Source organism: Phocoena sinus, chromosome 2 (genome assembly GCF_008692025.1).
Source record: "Phocoena sinus isolate mPhoSin1 chromosome 2, mPhoSin1.pri, whole genome shotgun sequence".
Taxonomy (NCBI): domain Eukaryota; kingdom Metazoa; phylum Chordata; class Mammalia; order Artiodactyla; family Phocoenidae; genus Phocoena; species Phocoena sinus.
In genome coordinates, this window is record NC_045764.1 from 13,639,640 (window position 1) to 13,653,166 (window position 13,527).

The 13,527-nt window shown below is 41.7% G+C and overlaps 1 protein-coding gene across 11 annotated transcripts in view; it reads right to left on the minus strand.

Annotated features, from left to right (window-relative positions):
• Positions 1 to 4,985: 4,985 nt before the first annotated feature.
• The window catches only part of MLLT10 (MLLT10 histone lysine methyltransferase DOT1L cofactor), a 248,761-nt gene continuing 240,219 nt past the window's right edge, over positions 4,986 to 13,527 (minus strand). For 8 of the 11 annotated variants that reach the window (XM_032622514.1, XM_032622508.1, XM_032622513.1 and 5 more), the window contains 3 exons: positions 12,544 to 12,640; positions 8,485 to 8,679; positions 4,986 to 6,742 (listed from right to left, as the gene is read on the minus strand). In XM_032622514.1, the coding sequence (XP_032478405.1) occupies positions 6,698 to 6,742; positions 8,485 to 8,679; positions 12,544 to 12,640 (337 nt within the window). In that variant the 3' untranslated portion in view covers positions 4,986 to 6,697. Of the gene's footprint in view, positions 6,743 to 7,674; positions 7,802 to 8,484; positions 8,680 to 12,543; positions 12,641 to 13,527 lie in introns of all 11 variants that reach the window. The other 3 variants (XR_004348430.1, XR_004348429.1, XM_032622509.1) reach the window with 3 other exon arrangements.

The window sequence follows — 13,527 nt, forward strand, 5'->3', positions numbered from 1 at the left end:
GGCTGGGAGCGTGAAGACTGAGGCGGCGGCTAACAGTGACGAGGCACCGGCCCTCTGGAGGAAGGCGAGTCCTCAGCCCTGCGGCAGACATGACTCTGCAGAATCAGATAATCATTTTTCTATTCGTGTATCGAAAAGGAAGTCTTCCCAGGAACCTAAAATGCGCTCCTTAGTAAAGTTAAAAGCCTAAACCAGTTTTCCTTGTTTATTCAACTCTTAATTAAGAGGACCCAGTTACACAGATGAGGTATATTCTGGTTCAACTGAGTCTGAACCTTTGCAAGGCCCACAGGTGATCCTGATGCACACTGAGAGCCGGGAACCACTCGGGTTTCTCTTTTATTTAAATGCCTCTGGTTAAAGCTAACTGTAAAACAAGAATTTACTCTTTACCAAGTATGAATACTGATGTGCTCTAATTCTCATCTCGAATTTACCTTCCTTTCATCTTCACTGCGATTATTTCCTTCCTCTTTCGCTGCGGCAGTTTGCAGGGCTCTCTCTGTCTCACCTAATGATGTCTAAGAGTTGGACACAAGGTGGTGTGCTCGGCCGCTGCGCAGCGTCTAACTCCCGAGCGAGCTTAAACAACCTCAAGATGGAACCACCCTGCTGCCGAAGCACAAAGCGCCCAGAGGCTCCTGGAGCGAATCGTCGCGAGGCACCAACGGCCTCAGGAGCGTCATCTTATCCAAACAGGAACGGATGGCACTGGTGATACAGGTCCTTCCTGACCTCACTGCCCTCACAAGAACAACGAACAACGTTCATGGACAACACACCCCTCAGAAAATCCTAGACTACGGGCGTGAGGCTGAAGCACCGCCGGCACCACAGAGACCACGACGCACCTCACCTGGCAGTCACAGGAGCCGCCCCAGGCCCGCCCAACACCGTCCAGCAGGGCCCCTGAGCCCACCGCTCCTCCGGCGGACATCTAGCGCCCTCGCCCCAGCACTGTGGGCTGCTTCACGGGAGCCCCTACTGCAGCCACCCCGCCGCGTCACCGGGGGAGCTGCGGGGCTCGACCCCTGGGCATCTGTGGTGGAGAAGACCGTGGGGCTTCCGACAACTGGCACTCGGCCGACCAAGCTCCTACCTGCTAAGCCCAGGCGGCGGTCCCTACCAGCGGCTCTGCCCGGCTGCGGCAGCACGTCCAACCAGGTAGCCCGACAGGGCGCAGGGTGTGGGCCTGGGGCCCCGGAGCCGGCTGTTGCCCCCGCACGGGCGGCAGTTTACTCGGAGCCCCGCCCACCGGAGAGGCAGCTGGGACGCAGGCACGAGGGCGCCGAACGGCAGCTCTCTCACAGCCCCGCCCACCGCCGAGTGGAGCTCTGCGGGCCCCCTGCCCAGGAAGGCGGCCGCAACGCCGGCAGAGCCGCACCGCCCACCCCTGCTGGAGCCCTGGAGCCGAGTCCAGCAGGGGCAGAGCTCTGACGAGCAGATCCAGCGGCCCTGTTCAGCCAGGAAACTTGAGACACCGGTCGGCTTGAGTCGAGACCACGAAGCGCCTTACCTGTCTTGGAGCGAGTTCTCCCACTCCACCTGGGCAGGGGAACTAATTTGTAGCCCCACCCACTGCTGAATACAGCTGCCCGCCCTCTCACCCAGGAAGCCTGACCAGAGCACACAGCAAGCTGTGTAGCCCATCCGAGAGCCGTGCTTACAGTGGCACTTAAACAGTGCACAGCCTGTGCTTCCCTGTCTGCACAGCAACACCGGCGGCCCTGTCTGACCAGGGAATTCAGCGCATAGTTTAGCCTAATTAGGGCCCCCAAACAATGCTGCCCCGCCAGGGAGGGAAGCTAACTCAGAGCCCTGCTGAATACTGGGTAGAGTACCCCGTCCCGACAGTCTGATGAGCCCGACCAGAGACCCCAGGCAACAAAGCCCATCCTACAGCCTTACTAGGGCAGGGAAACAAGCCAGCTTTCCTATCCAGGTGCTCTCAGCAGCACCACCACCCCTGCCCCCCACCTCAGGGTTCTGGGCAGTGGCCTTGCCCCAAAGTAGACCCTGATATAGCAGCCCCCCCCCCCCAGCCCACAAACATTACCAGCAGACACATCCAGAAACCCCAACAGGGCTGACTGGTGATAAACTGTCTCTGCCAAAATGAACCTGTAAAATCTGGAAGAGGAGCCCACTTACTCAAATGCTCAGATACCAACATAAGGAATCAAGGATCACAAAAATTCAGGTAAGCATGACACCACCAAAGTAGACTAGTAACTGATGCTAAAGAAATGGAGATCTATGAACTATCAGACAAAGAATTCAGAATAATCCTCTTGAACTTTAGTGAACTACAAGGACACACAGCTAAACGAAATTAGGAAAACAATATGTGAACAAAATGAGAAGTTGAACAAAGAAACAGAAACCATTAAAAGCAAACAAAAATCCTAGAGCTGAAAAATACAATGACTGAACTGAAGCATTCAACAGAGAGCTTCAAAATCAGACGACCATGCAGGAGAAACAATCAATGACCTAGAAGACAGGACATTTGAAATTACCCAGAGGAGCAAAAGGAAAAAAAAAGAAAAAGTGAAGAAAGCCTTATGGGGCACAATCCAAAGAACCAATATCTGCATTATGGGAATTTCAGGAGAAGAGAAAGGGAAAGGGACAGAAAGTATATTCAAAGCAATAATGTGGAAAAGCTTCCCAAACTTGGGGAGAGAAATTAACAGATCCATGAGGCCCAGCAGACCCCAAACAGGTTGAGCCTAAATAGGGCTACACTGAAACACATTAAAAATATCAAAAGTCAAAGACAAATAATTTTGAAAGCAACAAGAGACAAGAGAGAAGTTACATACAAGGGAAACCCCATAAGACTATCAGCAGATTTCTCAAAAGAAACTTCAGGCCAGGAGAGATGGGATGATACATTCAAAATATTGAAAGTAAAAAACTGTCAACCAAGAAGCCTGTATCAGGCAAAACTGTCCTTCAGAAATGGAGGGATAAAGATTTTCCTGAACAAGCAGAAGCTGAGGGAGCTCATCACCAGGAGACCTGCTTTACAAGAAATCCTAAAGGGAGTTGAGTGGAAGTAAAAGGATGCTAATTAACATTATACAATGTAAGAAGGTACCATAAAATTCAATGATAATGGTAAATATACATTCAAAATTAGATTCTGTAATATGGTAATGGTGGTGCATAATTCACTTACAACTCTAAAAGTTAAAAAACAAACAGTAAAAAGAATCATAACTATAAAAATCTGTTATTGGATACACAATATGAAAAATATGTAAACTGTAATATCAGTAACATAAAATGTGAGGGGAAGAGAAGTAAAAGTGTGAAGCTTAGGACAGCTATCTAAGTTAAGTTGTTGTCATTTTAAAATAGGGTGTGTTATAATTTTAAGATATTTTATGTAAGACTCATGTAACCACATGGGAAAAATCTGTAGTAATTACACAAAAAGAACATGATAGAGAAGTCAAAGCATACTGGTACCCAAAGACATCAAAACACAGAAAGACAGCAGGATAAGGAACAAGGAACAATGGGTCTACAAAACAGCCAGAAAACAATGAACAAAATGGCAACAGCAAGTCCATACCTGTCAATAATTGCTTTAAACAAAAATAGATTAAATTCTCCAATAAAAATAAAAAGAATGACGGAATGGATAAAAACACAAGATCCAACAACATGCTGCTGCCTACAAGAGACTTGCTTTAGCCTTTAAGACAATTAACTGAGAGTGAAGTGATAGAAAAAGACATCTCAAGCAAAACTAACCAAAAAGAAGCAGGGGGAGGTAGCTATACCTACATATATCAGACAAAATAGATTGTAAACTAAAAATGATAAAAAGAGACAAAGAAGGTCATTATATAATGATAAAGGGGTCAAACCATCAAGAAGATATAACAACAAACTGAAAAAGACAACCTATAGAATGGGAAAAAATATTTGCAAATCATGTATCTGATAAGGGATTAATATCCAAAATACATAAAGAACTCAGACAACTCAACAGAAAAAAATAAACCAAATAACCCAATTTTAAAATGGGCAAAGGACCTCAACAGACATTTTCCAAAGAAGACATACAGGTGGCCAACAGATACATGAAAAGTCCCTTGAAAAGTTCCTCAACATCACTAATCATCAGGGAAATGCATATCAAAACCACAAGGAGATATCACCTCATGCCTGTTAGAATGGCTATTATCAAACTACCATCTGATCCAGCAACCTCACTTCTGGGAACATATCCAAAGGAAACAAAACCACTTATGTTGAAGAGATATCTATACCCCTGTATGTTCACAGCAGCATTACTCACAATAGCCAAGATATGGAAATAACCTAAATGTCCACTGATGGATGAAGTTGTGGTATATGAGTCTGTATGTATTTGTGTGTGTATATATATGTATGTGTCTATACACACACATATACATACATACATATGATGTGTGATGGAATATTATTCAGCCATAAAAAAGGAAGGAAACCCTGCTATTGTGACAACATGGATGGACCTTGAAGGCACTGTGCTAAGTGAATTAAGTCAAACAGAGAAAGACAAATACTGTATGATCTCATATGTAGAATCTTATTAAAAGAACAAAATTTAACTCATAGAAAAGAGGTGGGGGTTGAGGGAGAGGGAACTGGACAAAGGTGGTCAAACAGTTCAGATTTCCAGTTATAAGATAAATAAGTACTAGGACTGTAAAAGTACAACACGATTACTGTCGTGAAGTCTGCTGTACATGATATACAGGAAAGTGGTTAAAGAGAGTAAATTCTAAGAGTTCTTATCACAAGGAAAACACTTTTTTTGTCATTCTCTTTTTTTAGTATCTGTATGAGATGATGGATGTTTAACTACACTTATTGTGGTAATCATTTCACAACGTATGTAAGTCAAATTATTATGCTGTCCACCTTAAACTTATACTGTGCTGTATGTCAAGTATATCTTAATAAAACTGGAAAAAAAGGCAGAGTTATAAACATTATTAAATTTTATTAACAAAAACTTTGTACATTTTAATACATGTGGAATTTTACATCTAAGTAAAATAACAACACATTCAAAATTTACCATTTATACAAATTGTTACAGAATAACAACCAGTGGGTTAAATAAGTAAAATAAACCACACCGATTTTTTTAAATTATCTACAAAAGATTTGACTTTCTTTAAAATTCCCCTGAACATATAAAAATAAATTAATTTTACTTTTCAATTAAATCTACCAATTAGAAATATTACAAATCAAAATATCAATGTTATCTTAGGAATTTTTCACAATACAAAACAGATTCACAAAACCTTATTTACAGAAATGAGGTAAGAACTGTGCAATGTTTATTAACCAAGAGACATATTGCAGAATTAACATGTTCTTCCAGCTAAGTACACAGTGGAGGTCTAATTACAGCTGGGTCTTTTCCACTAATAATTCACACATTTAAGAAGAGTTCAATGATTACATCCCCAATTGTTTAATTTATACTCTGCTATACTGTCATACCAGGAGTGGGGATACCCAACATGGAAGGGCTGTAATACAGATTTCACCTGTTTCAGGAACTGCAGTGGTGGGTTTTTTGTCTTGTTTTGTTTGTTTCAAATCATTGTCAATAATGGGAAGTTGTCTAACTTAAGAAAAAAAGAAAATTCTTACCAAATCCACTCATTTTTCTTGTGACTCATTAGTGGATAAATACCCAGGTAATAGTTTTGCCTGAGCTAGCTACAGTGGCATAGAAAGTTCTTAATAAAGGCAGAACCATGGGGAAGGCTGCTGGTGCAACGCCGACTGTCCCTACTACTCCCAAGGACTGAGAGCGCAGGCTCAGCTGTCCAGAGCCACTTCAGCACAAGGCAGGTCCTAACAGGCACTTGATTCAGGCCAAACCCTACCAGCAGTTTCAGAGTGGCCCCTCTTTCACTTTGAATTGAGCTGGTTCCCTCAGCAGCCTTAGAAATCACTGAACTCAAGCTTTCTTTAAAATATGAGTAGGTCTTAACACTAAAGAAAACGCGTTTAGCAAAAGAAAATTACCTTTAGCAGAAGCAGACATTTACCATCCTAACTTGATTACCAAAATTGGCCAAATCCCATTAGAAAGGAAATTTTCATAATAAAGATTACCAAGTCCAAGTGGATGACCTATTTATTTGTAATATTTAACCAATAAAACTCCAATAGAAGAAATTAGACAGTTCCTTGAAATTTGTTTTGACTCACAGAGCAAGCATACTGTAACCCAAACAAAAGATCATATTTCACGTTCCAACTTTTACATTAAAATCAAATGGTTTAAAAATGGAACAAGTCTTTAGTTTTGCTATTCATCTCGCCAATTTATAACAAAATTAGTTGTACACCAACTATATTAAATTCCTCTTAGGCTGATAAACTCATTGCATGTAAATTACTTCAATGACAAAAGTTAGCTATTAAATTTTCTTTCAAAATTCAAAAAATGTGGGTGAGGGGTGGGGGATATGGGAATTCCATTTCAGTGCAACAAAGCAACAAGAAAATCAATCAAAGCCTTACAAGAATGCTCTTGGGGCAATTAATCCTTTGTCGTGCAGCTGGTTTCTTGTTGCATTTCTTCATAGGTGTAGTAAGGGGACTGCAACAGCAGCCAGATGAAGTGCTAGAATAGCAGGATAGTCCATTTCTAGATGTTTCTCAAGTGTCAACTTTTTTCTTGAGCAACAGGCCCAGTTTTATCACTAAGTCTCTGCAGTTAAAACAAACAAAATAAGATGCATTAGCTAAATGAATTTTTGGCCCCCACTTAAGATAATATCCTCTTACTTGAAATTTTAACTGAGATAAAAGGTCATATATACGGTATTCCTTTTTTTCTAAAAGTCAGCATGGATACTTTTCAGCATAATATAAAGACATGAATTTACTGCTAAACATTCAGTTGCTTTATGTTAAATTCAGCAGTATACAAAGACAGAAGTGCCCCTCTGAGGGAGGATTCATAAGGAATGAATGTAGAAACCATCCCCCCAGACTGACTTTTCCACAGAAGCAGTAACACAGTAGTGTGGAAAATCAACTAACAGTCATGGGTTCTGATCCCACATGTGCTATGTGTCCTTTGAGCTTTAACCTCTTTGAATCTCCCTATTTAAAAAATGGGGTTACAGCCTATTAATATTTTAAAGATTGGAACCACGTATACTATTGTATCTAACAAAGATGCCTGCCACATAGCAGGATACTCATAAATATTATTTCCCAGCCTTGCTTTTCTACGTTAATTAATATTGTTTATTTTATAGTGTTTACTATTGTGATTTTCCATTAAAAATACATTTCATACTGTATAATTTTTTTTAACACAAGAAAAAACTTAGGAAAAAACGGTTTAAAAAAATTCTAAATTAATACAGAATCAATGAAATTTTCCATGTCTGCAAAACTAGGTTTGTGATAATGACAGTATTCACAGTCAGGAAGTCAGAGGAACAGTGGGGCAAACAAAAAGCATTGAAGAGTTAATGAAAACCAATAATTCTATATTTTGAGCCAATTCTTGTTACTAAATACAAACTAAAGTTTCTGAAAACTAAAAGCACAGTAAAGAGCAAACTTTCAAAGTAATGGGAAAGAGCAAACATTGTGACTTTTAACACCATTTTTTGCCAAGTCTCCCACCTCATTCTTTCCCTTCTTCCTTTTCCTGATGTCCAGTCTCCATTCTATATCCCAATATCCTTCCTCTAACAGGGTTCTGCCCTGAACTGGAATTTAGGGGAAACATTTATACTCCAGTAAAGTAGACCTGATTGAAGGGGAGAATTAATAGAAAGAAACAGCCTTAAAATGTGTGCTACTATATGTATAGTATACTGTTCCTGCACCCATTTTTATTTATCTTAACTTGTACATTGAAAGGGTAAGATGCTATCACTTACATGAGATTAATAAAGAATTTAAATTTCATTACAAATGTGATTATGATTTACTTTCTATCAGGTAGAATAAGTGGATTGCCCTAAAGTTTATATATTAATTTTATTATAAATATAATTCAATTTTAGCATGTCTGAGCAAAATAATAAAAATATTCCTAAATTATCTAGACTATTTCTATAATTAAACAAATTAGTTAAACAAAGATTCTCAAAACACCAACTACTATCTTCTGATTGGACTGTCCAATTCCACTTACCATATCATACTAAAACACATTTTCATTTTGAAAAATTGCTGAGTTATAAAACAGTCTTCCAACCTTACATGCAAATTCAAACTGATATACTTAGAGGATATATAAATTGGCTTAGGTCCTTTGTGTTTACAATATCCAGGTGCTGAAACAACTGGTTTTAAGAAGAAATTATCAGGGGGATAATATATTTTAAGGGGGGTGGGGAGGAAGAGAGGGGCTGGACAGTCATCTCTGATTAATCAATAAAATTCGTTTTGGTATTTCACTAGCTGTAACAAAGCACAGACACTTACTGTTACCTTCTGACTTGCATTATCGCCATGGATGGTGAGGAACGGGTTGGTGGTGGCTGGATGAAGCGGAGGCGCCTGCGTGCCTGCGAGCAGGTTGTTGATGGGCATCTGCGTGGGTGCCGGGATCTGCAGCTGCTGGAGATCAGGCTGGTGGTGCTGCTGCACCAGCTGATACAGAAGGGCCTGGTGCTGCTCCTTAGGTAAGAACATGCAGGAGAAGGTGAGTCCCAGTGCAGACCCGGCAGTCAGGACAGCCTGCTTTCTCTCTTCTTTGCTCTGCTATTAGGTATTTAAGTGACAGCAAAGTCATACTACTAAGAAAGACAAGAGTCTCATCTGGAAGAACACACTGCACTAGATAATAACCATCTACTGTAAAATGTCAATATCATCAGGGAATGGCCTTATTTTCAAAATGGGGCAAACAAACGTAGGAGACCCCTATTCATATGCGGTTGCCCATGATAATCAAGGAGAATGGCAACTTAGAGCAGCCATGTGACCTGCATTTGGCTTTAGAATGCACTGCATGGTGAAATCCCTCCCATAATTCTGGGAACTTAAAATAACTTTTAAAGTTCTCATTCATGCCAACAGAAAGAGTGCTTTCTTGATGCGGTTATGAGACCATGCCTTCCAGCGAGCACCCCTGAGCACTTACTATGATGTGCCAGGCACTGTTCTGGGGTGAAGAAATGTTAGGAAATGAGTACTGCCCAGGGTCGGGGGGAACAGGAGTGTAAGAGAGAGGACAGCAGGGGCGGGGGTCAGGGCGGTTCTCACTTGAACACAGACACGAGGAGATGAGGGAATTCTCTATGTGGATATGGGGGGGCAGGGGTGGGTGGGTTCCAGGCAGAGAGAGTGCTAGCCAGTGCCGAGGGGCCCCGTGGCACACCCAGCATGACACAGGATGAGCAAGGAGACCGGGCCGGAGTGCAGTGAGCAGGAAGGAGGCCAGAGAAGGATGAGGGTCTGGAGTGTTGGCCGAGAGAGCTCTGGTTTTTCTCAAAGTAATGCGGGAAGGCAAAGGAAGGTTCTGAACAGAGGAGCGACACAACCTGACCTAGGATTCTTGATGGATTCAATGTGAGGTGTCAGAAAAAGAGAGGGGTGAATTCAATGTGAGGTGTCAGAAAAAGAGAGGGGTGAAGGAATAACTGCTTGAGCAGCTGGAAGGATGGAGGTGCATCAGCTGAGGTGGGGCAGCCATGTGGAAGGTCAGCAGTTCTGTCTGGACACATTAATTATGCCTGCACCATCTATTAAGAGAGCCAAGTGGTGGCAACTAAGTAAGCAGTGGATATGGGAGCTTGAAATTCCAGAGAGCGGCCTGGGCTGGAGACGTCGGTATCAGCATAGACAGTATTTAAAGCTTTGTGGCTGGAGGAGATCCTGAATTCTAGGATGCTCTGAAATGAGTGGGGCTGAGAAGAAGAGGAGGACCCAGAAAAGGAAGCTAAAAAGGAAGAACCAGTTAGGTAGAAGAAAACCAAGATAATGTGGTATCTTGGGAGCTAAGGGAAGAAAATGTTTCCAGTGGGCAGAAGCCATTACCAGGTCAGGGAAGAGCCCAGGCAGAAATGGACAGGGCTGAGCACGGGGCAGCAGCTGGTGGGGAGGAGGGTCAGGAGGTCGAGCAAGAGTTTTCCTTAAGGTGGGAGGAGGGAGGTGCCTCACAGCACCATTCCTGACTATGTGAAGTTTGATGCTTGTAAATAAACAAACCTCACACCACAACCTTGGCTACAAAGGAAACGCCAAGTCTAATCCACTCAGTCTTCCTGGTCTCTGGGTAATAATTTGTGCTAAAAATTCCATGATCAACCACGTTCCAGAAACGAGACACCTGTATGTGCTGTTCTTAGAGTAAAATCTTGATTAACAGGAAGAACCCCAAATAAACTGAATTCCAGCACTTCATATTAAGATGAGGCAAGAGATAAGAAAACAAGATTACATTTTAGTGTAAGCGTTTAAGAATTTATATAGGGCTTCCCTGGTGGCGCAGTGGTTCAGAGTCTGCCTGCCGATGCAGGGGACACGGGTTCGTGCCCCGCGGTCTGGGGAGATCCCACGTGCCGCGGAGCGGCTAGGCCCGTGAGCCATGGCCGCTGAGCCTGCGCGTCCGGAGCCTGTGCTCCGCAACGGGAGAGGCCACAGCAGTGAGAGACCCGCGTACCGCAAAAAAATTAAAAAAAAGTATTTATATAGACTCTATCCTTATACCACTGTTAAGAACAGTGACAATGATCCAGAATTGTAAAACAGACATTTTCAATACATTTTTGACTAAAGCAAGAAAGTAGGTAGATGTATTTTAGAAAGAAGTTACAAACAAAGGCTGAAACCCCAAAGTTAATTAAATGGGTGTTCTCCTAGCAGTGAGGTGTGCTAGACACACCCTCCCACATCTGCCTTAGTTCTCTCTCCACCTCCAAGATATGTTCCACACCTTCTTTCTCTCCTCTAACTACAATATCCCTATCCCCCTCAGCTGATGACTTTACTTATAATTCCCATTTAAAAACTATAAACATTAGAAGTGGGTTTCCTCAATCTCCTGTCATAAAACCCACCGACAGCCTCTCTGCTTCCCTCTTATCACAGGGGAAGCTGCTCTCTCCTGAAGAGCTCTGCTGCCCTGGCGTTACCCCTCCTCTCTCTGCACCAGAAAATTCCCCATCAACATACACATACGCTGTCATTTTCAAAATGATTAGAAACTACCCCCCTTAGACCACGTCTTTCTAATGCTAGCTGCCAATTCATTTCTCTGCTCTTTACAGTGAAACATCTTGAGTTGCCTGTACCCCATCTTCGCTTCCTCTATTTTCTTTCCAACCACTCAGTGAAGCTTTTCACTTGTCAGCAAAACCACGTTCTCAAAAAGCTCTAGACACCCAAATCTTACTCGTCTCACCAGAAGCAGTCTACGCAGCTGAGTCCTCCCTTTCTTGAAATGTTTCCTCACACGGAACCAGGCCACCACTCTCTGTGCTAACTCACTGGCCACTTTTTCCCTAGCCCCTTGACTAGATTACTCTCCTCCTCCAGGGTGCCCAGGGCTCAGTCCTGAGACATTAGATTTCATTCCCTACTGACTTCAGAGAATCCCGTGAATCTAAACATCACTGTATGCCATGTCACTGCTGTGTTCAAAGCCCTGCAATTACAGGACTTCCTTGGCAGTCCAGTGGTTAAGACTTCGAGCTTCCACTGCGGGGGGTGCGGGTTCGATCTCTGGTCAGGGAACTAAGATCCTGCATGCCATGCTACACGGCCACAATAACAAACAAACAAAAGCCCTACAATTAATTCTTTAAAATTCTGAAAGGAAAAATGAGGATATACGAAAAAAGAGTTTTTTAACTGGGATAATTATTAAAGCTAGGCAATCAGTATGCCATACTCTCTACTTCTTGTACACCTGAATGTTTATTTCCACAAAGAAAGGTTTTTTTAAAAAAAATCACCAATGGCTTTCCATCACACTTAAGGTAAATCTAAATTCCATGCCATGGAGAGCCAAACAAGGCAGCCCACAACCTTGCAGCCCACGCTCACCCATCTGACTGCTCTCCTCCACACCAGCCCAGTCACACAGCACACAGGCCCTGGTCCCTCCACCTTGAGTGCACGCCCCCCCATGTCACAAAGTCATGCTCCTTCAACTTTTATTCAGGTGTGTGCTCAAAAGTCACCTGCTCAGAGGCTGGACCATCCTATCTAAGATGGCTCTCATCCGACTGTTATCTACCACCTTATCCTGCTTCATTTTCCTTCCCAGTACTCATCACTACCAAAAGGGGTGTATATATTTATCGTCCATCACCCCTATCAGAATGAAGCTCCATGAAAATACAGAGTCTACCAGAGCTGCATAGACCACGTTCTAGTATTTGTCGATGAATCAATATAATGTAACTGCAGGTATCACAGACTACAGCACAATGTCATTTCACACAGTGGGCAATCTGTACCTATGCTGAAGAGTTATTATAGCTTGGATCACTTGCTCCTAATAAAGATCAAGTATTATCAAAAGGGAGAACTTACTGGTGTGAGCTGTTGAGAATTTAACAACTGCTGGAATTGCTGTTGATGAAGAAATATTTGTCTTTGCTGGTCAGAAAGTAATCCGAGTCCTGAGGCACTGAAAAACGATGAAAATTCTTACTTTCTACCGTACACCTTTTAATGTTTTTTTTTTAATGTAAAATGAACAATTGTTTCAATTTGATGTTTAATAACTTAACAAGTTTCTAACCATAACATTTTTTGAAAACAATGATGTACAAATTTCTTTTATCTCTCTTTCTCTCTCTCTATGCACATATACAGGTAAACAAGAATCCACATTGTCAGTAAATGTTTTGTTTCCCTTTATACTGTAAACCAAGCAGGCACCCAGTTGTTTTATGGAATAAAAATTTATATGTGTTTATAACATGAACATGTAATACTCTATTTTTAATCATTCAAGGATAATTTAACCCACACTAAGTGACACATATTTAAAACAAAGAAAGAATCCAAACATACTACTAATTGATTTGACCTAAACTTTTTTTTACAGTCCCAATGGTCGGTAAGATTAAGCACCAATGAAAAGAGAGCCAGAAGAAATAGTTTACTACTATCCACTGCAAATCCACTTAACAGGACTTATTCCTCAAAAGTATGCGCAATAACAACATGGCTTTGCCATTCAAATGAAATTCCACTACAGTGAAACAGTGAGTCTCACTCCCTGGAAATTCAAGATAAATATTTGACCTTCATATTATATCAAAATCTTTGACAACAAAGCTAACAAAATTACATAGCTGAATTTTAAGAAACCAACATTCCTATGTGATCTTCATTATAATATTACTTTTCTTCAGGATTTATGACACACGAAGGCAATATACACGGGGATGAGAAAAATTAGCATTTAAAACACACATCACAGATCAAAACTGAAATTTTCAGTATAGAACATACCTAATGCTTTGTTACGAAAGGTGATTTAATTTTGTTTTAACCTGAATTACTTAA